General features: G+C 33.6%; 1 protein-coding gene across 1 annotated transcript; it reads right to left on the bottom strand.

Moving 5' to 3' along the window:
- Positions 1-3102: 3102 nt before the first annotated feature.
- On the bottom strand, positions 3103-11875 carry LOC129217804 (uncharacterized). Its single transcript, XM_054852148.1, has 4 exons — positions 11810-11875; positions 11061-11160; positions 4151-5521; positions 3103-3269 (listed from the first exon to the last, which is right to left on the bottom strand). Exons 1-4 carry the CDS (start codon positions 11873-11875, stop codon positions 3103-3105), a joined length of 1704 nt encoding a protein of 567 aa, XP_054708123.1.
- Between the last annotated feature and the right edge of the window lie 366 nt (positions 11876-12241).

Here is a 12241-nt window from a genome sequence, read left to right as displayed (position 1 = left end):
AGAAAACAGCATTTTTTGAACCAAGAATCTAGGGTACGTTGGTCCACTTTTAGAAAACCCACAAAAAGTGAAAACTTTTAGAAGGATTACAGAAGCAAAATTCTAGTTCTAAGGGCATCAGTGAAGTTGATGAAGACCCTAGTTGTGCTGATTCTTGAGAAAATATAAGATGGTTCTGAACAAAAATAGCGCAAAAGCAGAAGTTGGTCAATTTAATGTTTTAATATGTTAACTTGATCTTTTTTCAATGTTAAACACGAAAGAACAAAAGTTAGTTGCAAACATTGGCTCATTTTATATTATTATACTATATATATAACTATTCATTATTAAAATTGTTACAGAAATTGTTTTCATAATTCGGACCAACATACCCGGCCCGAGGCACATTGGTCCACTTCATAAAGGTTTGTTAAAAAATTTATGTAAAAATTTAAATTTTCGAAAATATCTGGGATAATGAAAAATATTTCATGAAATTAATGACAAAAAATTAAATTGATCATTTACTGTTTTCATGAAATAAAAACGAAAAGTCGAAGTTTAGACTAACGTTCCTCAATTCCCCCTGTAATAAAAAAAATCCTTTAAACTACTCCACCAAAAAATAAAAATTAAAAAAAACGTTAGAAACGATAAAGGTCAGAACTTAAATACGTCAACAAATAATTGTAAAATAGTGAAAAAAAGGCTTAGAGGGAGAGGAAAAGCTAATGACTTTTACGACTTTTTTTTTTTTTTAAACTTTTGAAAGATCTCCATCAGATTTTGAATAGTTACTTCGATAAAAGAGTCAAGAAACTAGTTGAATAGTCTTTCCCGCAAAGCTTAAGCTTTGCGGGAAAATTGAACCCATTGTGATTCCAAATCAAAAAGCGGACTTAAGTTGCTGACAAATATCACCAAAAACCAACTTTTGGCGTAGAATAAAACTTACGGAAATGTATTTTTTGCATCTATAATTGTTTCTTTCATAGGCGAAAGATAGATAAAGAGACAAAACAATAAGTGCAGTTAGTAAGGTAACATGTGCATATGATTTGTTAAAATCAAATACTTTAACTCTGAAACCAAATATCGCGTACACTGTTAAAACTACAGGATGCATTCGGCACCTTTCAGGGGAGAAACGCTTGTTCACCAGCGGCACCCAATACGGAGCCGAAATCGCACCTCTAAATAGGGTGAAAAACAGGCACCTTTTAAAAACTAGACAGCCGGAGTGAAAAAAAGGATCCTTCGGAGAGAGAAATGGCACCCTTACTATAGATCCTCCTCCCCCCTCCCCCGTATTGTGTGCGTTTTTAAATACAGTTGTGTACCTTTTTTTTTTTTTAGTTTTGTTTTGGTTTATGATATTCTACGTTTTTGACATTTTTCACATTGAACTCGGTATTGGAAATGATTAAAACATGTAATTACAGCATTTGATCATATTTCAGAGTTTTCAACATAGTTAAGAAGTGCTCATAGCGTTAATTCATCTGATCGTGCTCTAACTCAGTGTTTCTCAACCTCTTTTGACCCACGGGCGCGGTAAAAACAAATGAAAAACATTTGCGGACCGGTGAAATCTTTATCGTTTTCTTAAAGAATCATAAAATAAATAATATGAATAATAACTCTGGGGTCGTTAAAAAACATGTGAAAAAATTCAGGGTTCTGATGTTTTTTTTTTTTTTTTTTTTTAACAAAAAGTAATGTTAAAAATTAATAAAACAATAAATATCTACCCCTTCACTTGTATCAAAGATCTGTCACAAATACGTTATAATTTAAAGACAAGTAATTATTTAAAACATGTGAGAAATTATACATTTACTAAAACTTGACGTATTCCGAAAATGAAGCATAGCTGTACTTATGGATTATTTAAATGATGAGCCAAAAATATTCAGGGATATTACAATTACGGAAAAACAAAATCGTTTCATAAACGTTAATCAAGAGTAACAAAAGAAACTGCACATAAAGTTTTTCAACAGTTAAATAAAAAACCAAAAGAAAGTTCTAACGCTTTCGAGGACTGCTAACAGGAAATGATTCTAACACTTGAATGAAAAAGCAAAAAAAAAGAAAAAAAGAGCTAGACTGAGAGAGATTTTTTTTTTCGCTATCTTTATGTTATAATCTACGAAGCACAAGAAACATTTTTATTAAGGTTCTTTTGGTGACTAATAAAAGCTGCTTATCGAGTATTCAAGAAAATAATGACAGATATTTTTAGTAGCGTTTTGAATGATGGAAATTTCACGATAGTAACAGTAAACGAGAACTAGAAGACTAACGGTTACTGTGAAAAGCAATAAATGCACTTTTAAACACTTAACTATGTTTGAAAGCCCTAAAAGCTACAAAGTGATCAAAAGCTGTACTTACTTGTAATTTCGGATAATTAATCCTAGAAAAGTTGGGTTTTAATCCAATAGTGTACTTCATTCAATGTGAAAGACACACAAACGCAATCATCATTTGTCCGCCATATTGAGGTGGTTGAATGTATGTCTAAGGCAAAAAGCGCATGCGCAATGAGTCTTTCTGCGATTGCATGATGTTCTGGCTCCTCTGCTCTATTTTCTAGCCTGTGATGCACCTTCAGGCACTATGCTTTCACCTTAGAGGGAATATTTTCACTCGTCTGGAACCCCTGCTTTTAACAGTGTACCATTAAACCATACTTTTTTAAAATGAATAAACTAAAGTTTTTGAAAATGACTTTTTTTCTTTAAGACATTACTACATAACGTACCCTCGGCGGAAGAATTCAGGTCGCATTACTTAGTACTGATAGGAACTAGATGTCTCTAATATGTTTGAAACTTTATTGAGTGAAAAAAAGAGCTTAATTTGAAAGAAATCAAGCATGATTTTAATAACTACAATTCAAACCCAATTAAAGTGGCTAGATAAATGTGTTTTAAAGAGTAAAAGTTTTTCATCTTTTTATGAAATCATATTATTTAGAATAGAATTCAAGACCTATCTTTATGCAACATAATTCACAATTTTTTAACGGAACCTAAAAGAAAAAATGTGATACATTTCCCAAAAAATGCAAAATAATTCTGGTAATTACAGAATGACTATTTAGTTTTCAATACCTTAGATGCCTTTGGAACTCTTGTTGTGTAGATATCTTCGCCTGACATACAGATATAAGCCATAAAACACAGAAGAAACCAAACATATGACTGCTACAACTCTGAAAGCATTTCTGCCTCCGTATGCGTTCATTATGAATGCACTAATCATACTTCCAGAAACTTTACCTGAAATATTGAATGTAAATAAAAGTATTAAAACTACATAAAAGTATACATTTTCTAACTTTTTGCAATCAGAGCCATCTCAAAGGTCGCTCGTCAGTTAAGCACCTTTCACGGGAGAACAGTTATTGCAAAATTGAATTGGTTAGTAACCACTCTAAAATGGTGTATCGGTAATGAACGAACAGGTTTTTAAAAAAAAGACTCCTTCAAGTGAACGATGCAGTACGCTATCCTAAAAAAATGAACCACCATTCATTTAATCTGTGAATGGTTTGGAATTCGGTAAATTGTGAATTCTAAATTAAATATTTTTCGATTAAATTTTCATTGGCATATTTTCTTACTTTTGGTAATTTTAATCGATTTTTCATAAAAGAATATTACTGATACAACGAAATATTTTCAATGCAGGTGAATAACTTTTGCAAAAAAAACTTTTGAAAATGAACGAGTTCAAAGTAAAAATGAGCGAGTAAAAAATGAATATTCCTCTGAGGAACGGATCATTTAAAGGACGACAATTCCTTTGCCTAATGACTATTTAGAACGCCCATAATAATCAAACCTGACCCAACGGAAAGCAAATATTATGTTCTGTTTGTGCAGCATTTTCGAATAATTGTAAAAAAAAAATGTTATAAACCAACTCTCACACGAAGTATCAACACTATTCGAGTCACTTAAAATCTGTTCTAAGTTACAGACGTTTTTAAGTGTTAGCTGCTTTCACAAAACACACGTATATGGTACGGAAATTGCCACTACCATACTACATTATACGGCCACTCCATATACTATAACGCATCTAACGAAAAATAGCGATATTGCCTAAATAAACTCTTCGAAAAGGAGCCTTGCAATTGAAAAGTTTTTCAACTTACCTATACTGTAGTGAATGCCTCCAGCTGTTGCAATTACTGTAGCTGTCATCCCTTCAGGGGCAATATCATGAGAATTCTGGATCACTGCCACCCATAACAGGTGATAAGTTAAAATGCATGTAGCTTCTAACAGTAAAGATAACCAAGGGTTATATAAAACTGAGTACCCAATTGCACTTATTACATATCCAATGAGTCCTAAAAGAAATATGTTCGTTGGTCCAATCTTCTCCACCCACCATTTGGAGGTCAACAGAAACGGCAGTCCATACAAACCAGCCACAGCTGGCAGCAAGCCCATTAAAACGCTTGAAGCTTTCAAGTCTTCTAAATACCAAAACATGTAAATCTTTGTAAATCCCCAAGAACTACCTAAAATGAAGACAACTATCGCAAATGAAACGATATCAGGATTTTTGGCCATGCCAAGTGTTTTCTTCCACATTTGTTCTCCCGGTGCTTTAATTACCACTTCAAGTTTGCAAGCCGCCATTAATGTGACTAGAAGCATTGTGAGAAATAAGTAAAACGCAGAATAATAATTCTTCTCTTCTCCAACGCTTGTTGTTGCTTTTACGATGTAACCACCAAGAGAAGAAAACACTAAGACACCAAAAATAGCGAAAAATCGTTCTCTTCCATAATGTGAGCCATGTTCTTTTACTAAAGTCATGGAAGTGACATCCAAGAATCTATAACAGTTAGAGAAAAATGTATAAAAGATAACGAGATTGATGTAATACACCACGAGAAGATTTGTCCGGTAACTGCGAATGTTGGAACACTCTTCAAAAGATAATACAGTGCAGTTAATTTCACAGTTAATTTTATCATGATCATTGCAACTAGTGTATGATATGTTATTAAATAAAACTGCGTTTAAATAATGGTAGCCGACACTTTCAGACTTTTGAGAAGCATTGACATTTGCCACTAAAGAGAAGTTCATGTAACTTGCACTTGATAGTAATTCACATATTAAGTTACTTCCTGTACACTTCTGAGTCACATTTTTCGAACACTGAGCATTGCAGAGATCTAGATGTAAATTGTTTGCAGTGAAACTTCTCGCAAAAGTTGTTTCCAGCCTGTAAAAAGATTCTGAACAGCTCATTTTGATGGAATGGGAATCATTGCAGTCTCCATTTAATCGTGGAAGTGTAATCAAGATTCCCACAGTTAATATTGCAAGGAGAATATTTCCAATAAGAACAGGTTTTGATCGTCCTATTTTATCTGCTATAATTCCGGCTACAACTGGTCCACAAGTTTGAACAAATGGAGTTATAATGTACAGTACTGAGACTTCTGATAGAGTCATTCCTCTTTGCTTCAAAAAGACTATGAGAAAAGAACCCATGACTGACCCACCTGAAAAAGGAATATATGATATAAACTGCAAAATAACACGAAAACTTTAATGAGTAAGAAATTCGTTTAAAAATAGTTTTTGAAAATTGGTCTGGCAGAATATTTTGAGTCATTTTATTACATTTTAAAATAACAATTTTGAAACTCTATCAGGTTAATAACGCACCGGATCACAAATTTGTTGCAGCAAGGGTATGTCCATAAATGATGTCATACATTTTTCCCTCCCAGTGAGGGATTGACGCTAAAGTGAGAGTATAATGCTATTTAAAAAATGTTTTATCTTTCAGGACCAATATTTTTTTCACTAAGCTTATATATCTATGTCTATGAAAAACAGTTTCATCTAATTCCATTCACTTTAGATTTTCTAAACTTAATAAACTCAAAATGACTGTTTTATGAGAATGCCCCTTATATTAACTTGTTACAATATGAAGGAATCAAGTTATAAGAAAAAAACATTTAATTGTAAGAAAATGTAATACTTTTTAAGTATATCACTTTGGTAAATTTACTTTTTGACCAATCTATACATTTTGTCTCATTGAGTTAAATTACTTTACTGAATGATTTTATCTTTTTTTTTTGTTGTTGTTGTTTGTCTGTGTGTAACCAGGGCTGTAGAGTCAGAGTCAGAGTCGAAGAATTGGAATCGAACTGATTTTGGAGTAAAGGAGTCGAAGTCGTTCGAAAACATGCCGACTCCGACTCCAGGTTTTTTTTTCTTTAATTTTCACTGACTCTTCTTGCCTTTTTTAAGAAACTGGCTACCAATTAATTTGATTACATCTATAAAGGCCTACTAATAATTTAATATTGAAATTAAATGAAGTTTATTGTTTTTTTGTCCATAACTTTTCTCTAAAGAAAAAATATGGTTCAGCAAAGGTTTGGGACCTAAGTTAGATCACTCCAATCATTTAAACGAAAAAAAAAAACATAAAAATCGTTTCACCAAGTGAGACGCTATGAATTTACAAACAACAAAGCGCGAGTATGAAAGTTGAAGAGTTCCCTCAATTTTTCCAAAATCCCTCATACCCTGACTTGAAGACCATTAAATAACCGGGAGAAGTATACCGTTTCAAACAGAAAATGAATTTTCCTAATCAGTTCAGGCGTCTTCTAATATAATTCGGGGAACATAGTACATAAAAAAATTCCAACGAGGTCTGTTAATTAGTATTGCCATAACTGTAAATGAAACTGACGGCTTCATGAAATATTAAATCTAGAAGCTAGAATACTTGTCAAACTTCAGTAATCGGACACCAGTTACGATATACAGTCAAACCTCGTTATCGCGACACCCGGATTTCACGACACTCCGGATGTCACGTCACTTTTTCAAAGTCCCGAACCTATGCCACATAATTTTAACGTTAAGTAGCTCCGGATTTTACGACAGTCTTTTTGGTGCACCTCCGGTTACGACGACACTTCGAACAGCGCCGACTGGATCAAATATTTCTTTGCAATTGTTAACTTTTCTGTAAAATAATGAAAACATCAGGAAATGTTTGTTGTAGGAACTTCGGACTCTGCAAGAGATTTGACCAGGCATGACACCTCAAGAATGGGGAGGGGGGGGGGGCAAGTAGATAAGTTCTGAAAGGTACAGGTTTCATACTTTGACAAGAGGGACAATAGAAAGGAATTCAAAGCAGGTGGAGAGTCTTGAATTAGTTTCTTTCTTGCTGATACTTTCGTGGAAAAGAGGAGTGTTAAAAATGCTATAGAAAAGTTATTTAGTTAGAAAAGTTTTTAGTTACACAAAAAATAATAATAATAAGTGAAGATTTCTTTAAGAAATAAATATTTTTTTTATATCTACCAATAATTCAAATTTACATTAGTTAAATCTAATTTAAAATGTATATATACATACTACTATTTTCTTCATTAAATCTAATTTTAATGTTAACAAATGTATAATTATGAATTTTTAAATATTCCGGTTATGACGTCGCTCCGGCTATGACGACACTTTGTTGACAGTCCCAAAGGTGTCGTGATAACGAGGTTCGACTGTATTTTTTAAAGAACATAAATTTAATCGTCGGAGAGGGCAAGGGGGATTTTTGTCTACAGTTCACCTTGAATTGAACACAAAATATATTTCAAAACTGAAATATTATAAAAAAAATTAATGACTAAATGAAGTTATTTATTAGCAAAAAATTTAATTTAATTCTGATGTTTATGCGTTATAACAATGTTATTGGTGAATTTAAGCATTTTACGCTTAGAAAGTTTCTTGTAAACCGAGAAATATTGAACATATAAGTGTTTTATGTTTGCAGTTATAACCTCCCCTGCCTCCCTGCAGCATTTTTGGGGGTAGCAACATCCAAATTCGTTTCAATCGTGCCAATACCTTTCTGAAAAACTAACTCTCATAATTATATGACAAAAATTGAATGGAAACCCACTTGCCCCCCAACGCAGTTATAACCGCCCCTCCCCCTGCACCTTTTTCGGGGTCGGCAACATCCAAATTCGGTTTTCTTGTACCAATAATTTTCAGAAAAACTAACTGCCATAATTGTATCACACAAATTGAACGGAACAGCACTCCCCCCCCCCAGCGCTTTTATCACTGCCCCCTTGCCCCCCTGCACCATTTTCGGGGTTGGCAACGTGCAAATTCGTTTTCCACGGACACCTAACTTTCTGAAAAACTAACTCCCATAATTGTATCACAAAAATTGAATGGAAAACCACTTGCCCCCCAGCAAACTTATAATTTTTCCCCCTTCTGCCCCCTGCAGCATTTTCAGGGGTAGCAGCATCCAAATTTGTTTTTCTCGCCCCAGTACCTTTCAGAAAAACTAACTCCCATAATTTTTATCACAAAAATTGAACGAAAATGCCACTTGCCCCCCAGCGCACTTATAACCGCCCCCTCTGCCTCCCTGCACCATTTTCGGGGGTGCCAACATCCAAATTCGTTTTCCTCGTGCCAATACCTTTCAGAAACACTAACTCCCATAATTGTGTCACAAAATGCGCACGGAAAACCATTTGCTCCCAGACTATGTGGACAGTTCGTGGATTCTGCTGATATATAAATGGGACAACCTGGTAGCATTGTGAAGGCTACGCAGAGCCTAATCACAGAATTCTGATGCTGCCAGGATGGATTTTCCCTATTTATAGACGTGTACTTTGCACTTAAGAAATAGGACTGTACTAGTCGACCCGTGCGGAACTCCGCACTGTGCTTCGAATCGTTTCATAAGTCATTTCGCTCTTTAGAAATTTCAAAGAAAGAACATAATGAAGAATAGCCGAAAAAAGTGAACGGGAAAAAGTAAGCGCACAAGAGAAGGCATGTAATTTGAAGTAATCAGTAACAAAACCTCGTTAAATATAACGTTGTGATAATTTGATCATCGCTCACCTTTTGGTTGTACGTATTTTCAATGCAAACATAAATATCATTAAAAGTGTGGCTGAGTGACAGTGAAAAAGCAGTAATTGTACATGTGAAAAAACAGGTTGTGGCAAATACAGTCCTGCTCAAGTGAGCATCTGACGGGAAAAAAAGAAACATTAAAGAAATATTTATTGGCGCGGATTCGAACTGGCGCCATTCTTTTTACAGCACGACACTCCAACAAAGCTAGCAATTGCGACTTCCTTTTCGAATACTATTCATTGAAGAAATGCGTAGTAAAAAACAGCAAAAAAAGCTTTTTGCCGAAAAGAAAATACGATTCATGCGTCTATGTTTTGTCATTAGCCAGCATGATACGATTTAAAATTATTCGTAAAGCATGGAATCTGATTAAGGAATGAGTAAGATCACATTTCTTACTAATGAAGTTAATAATAAATTTTAATGTTTTATATCGTATTCGAATAAAAAATTAAAGGTTCACTGGGTGAAACTCATAGTTTCAATTTGGGGTAGTATTTTTTCATTTGTACAAAAGGTCGAACAATGCTTTTAGAAAAATCTACATTTCAGCATACAATGAAAATGTTTTTCTGCACAAAAATATTCCCTTGAGGTAAATTTGATACTTTTTTTTATGCTAAAGGAGTGGAAACACCAAGTAGCATTTCCATTGCATTTATTTTACTACATGTGTTATCTGTTGTATGTTATGAGTACATGTAATGCGTAATATTAATCTAAATTTGCTATTATGTCGGAGAGCCCGAGCTTGCCCAAAGTTCAGTTAGTTTATAGCCGAACGCTCTACCGAAAAAAACTTATCAATTAAACCGAACAACTAAGTCCAGTGCTGTTAAGCTTTATTAAAATATAAACACACACACACAGGCTTTTTTTTTTTTTTTTTTTGCCGAAAGCGACGTAAAAAATGGAAAACTGCATTAGAACTTTCCTTTAAAAAATGCATAAGAACTACAGGCAGCATCAAGGTTTTGAAACAGCAAGAGGCGATTTCGAAAACTTGAATTTTCGACCGTAAGTCTTTTTTTCGTCATTGGCCAGCCTGATAAGTTTTAAAATGAGAGGGGATTAATATATAAGGTAAGATATTGAAGAAAAATGTTTTTATTTTTGAAAATTTTTACAATTTGTTATCGCAGGCTGCTTAAACCGTTATAACTTAGATGGCAGCACGTGTTCACCATTTAACAGCACGGTTAAAATACAAAATAAATTGAACTATGCTTTCGAATGTAGTAAAAATGTGATAAGCTATTTGTTTTTTAGCAAAAAGAAGAAAAAATATATATTTTACCCTTCAAATTGAGGTAGTATTTTATTTATTTGTACAAAGAGTCAAAAACTCATTAGAAGAATATATATTTCAATATACGATTTATTATTTTTTTTCTGAACAAAAAACAATTCTATTGTAGTCTGAAATCTTAAACCTGTTACTTATATTTTCGCTTACATTATGCTTTAATTTTCTTTCCAGAGCCAAAGCTTCAAAAAAAAAAAAAAAACACGTGCAATTTCGAACTAATTTAGCACAAAATCACTGAATGTTTTCAAATCAGCAAGAAGCATTTCCTTCTCATTTATTCTATTCCCTCATAGTTGTTATCCATTTAATTCAGTGTTCATGTAATGCGCGATGTTTCTCTAATTTTTTTGTTGCAGATTGTTCGAACGTGGACCCGAACACGTAATCTCCTGGTTACGAAGAGAACGCTCTGCCGATCAAGCTACTCAGCTCTGTCGGTCATAGCGCAAATTAAAGTTATAAGTTTGACCGAAAACCTTATTCTGGTTCTTTAAAACAGGTTTTTCGGCTAAAAGAAACAATTTTCAGACCTTGGGTCTATTTTTCGTCAGTAGCCAGCACCATAAGCTATAAAATAAGCCGTAAATCAAAGAAATTGATCAAGAATTGAGGGAAATTTGGCGTAGAAACCAAAAACAGGCTACAGAAATAATATATAAGGATTGTAGGGAAGTATTGAAGAGTTCGCTGCCTACTCACCTGATTCTCAATGGCCTGGCATTTGACAAATAATAAAACACAAAAATTTTCTTATTCAGAAATGCAACAACGATTTCAAATTGAAAACAAAGAAGAAGAATATTTACCTCCATAATAGATGAAAAGAGCCAATTTGAGGGAGATCAGTGGCTTGTAGATTCTTATTTTCCAATCCTTGTATATCTTGATTGTAACCGTTCGTTCATCCTGTAAAAATGCATTTTCAATGAGAAATTCATCAAAAAATTAAATTGGAATAAAATAACAATTTGTTTTTCTTTTCTGCCTCTAAAAATGCATTGAAATAAAAAGTGACTGATAGCAAACGAAAGCATTTGCTACTAAAACCCTTTTCCAAGGGATCATTTCCGTAAAAACCATATATATAAATTTTATGCTGTGATTCTAAAGAGGAAACCACATAAATTGTGTATCAAGAAAAAAAATTGACAGGTAGCAACCGAAAGAGCATAGTGCACCTTTTCTTTTCTTATAAATTGTTTTTTTTTCTGGCCGATATAAAGACATAAGGTCTTAATTTCTGCAGAAATTTTCGGAAGGAAACTTCGTTGGAATTTTTTTTATTACACGAAGAGGCCTGGTTAGGAAAATTATGTTTCTATTTGAAACGGTGCACTTCCTCGGTGGTCTAATGGTCATTAAGCTTTGGTCGGATAAGGGATCTTGGAGAAATGAAGGCCTTACACCTTACATTTTGAAAAACATTCTTATTTCGTCAGGAATTAGATTATTTTTAACCCCTTACGTGAAATTATCAATTTCTCCCATTTTATTAACATATCTATTTTCTAAAGAGCACCAATTTAAATTATAATGAAAATCAATTTGCACTTACCTTATTTTTCATAACTACATGATCAGAGGAAACGTTTTTCATTTCATGACTTGATAGAGAATTCATTGTCATACACTCATTTGATGTTTGTCCTTTTGCCTCTTCATTACTTTCGGAATTTTCAGAATTCATAATGATATCAGTGAATGGAATAACAAGCCAGAACTCGGCTTCTTTTACAGAACGAAGCAATCACTGAAAATAAAGAAGTGTTTTTGAGATGAATTTCGAATGCCCGTTTACATATCTTCAATCTAATTCAAGTACAGTAAAATTAGGCCAAAACATGGCCAAACCTAAACATCCAAAAAAAAAAAGTTTAAACCTGTTCCAAATTACTTCTTACCCTACCAGCAAGAAGGGGTAAAACGTCCCAGCATTTTGTGAGTCGGGTTTGGGGAAAGAGGGGAGGGGGAATAATCCTCTTTTTTT

Source organism: Uloborus diversus, chromosome 1 (genome assembly GCF_026930045.1).
Source record: "Uloborus diversus isolate 005 chromosome 1, Udiv.v.3.1, whole genome shotgun sequence".
Taxonomy (NCBI): domain Eukaryota; kingdom Metazoa; phylum Arthropoda; class Arachnida; order Araneae; family Uloboridae; genus Uloborus; species Uloborus diversus.
Note: the sequence above shows the minus strand (reverse complement) of the source record. Positions and strands in the feature narration are given on the sequence as shown.

Coding starts and splice junctions, on each gene's coding strand:
- LOC129217804 (XM_054852148.1), bottom strand. CDS start 11,875: ATGAATTCTCTATCAAGTCATGAAATGAAAAACGTTTCCTCTGATCAT. Junction 5,522..11,060: donor TCTTTTCATCTATTATGGAG/GTAAATATTCTT, acceptor TTCCTTTTTCAG/GTGGGTCAGTCATGGGTTCT. Junction 3,270..4,150: donor AGGCATTCACTACAGTATAG/GTAAGTTGAAAA, acceptor TCAATATTTCAG/GTAAAGTTTCTGGAAGTATG.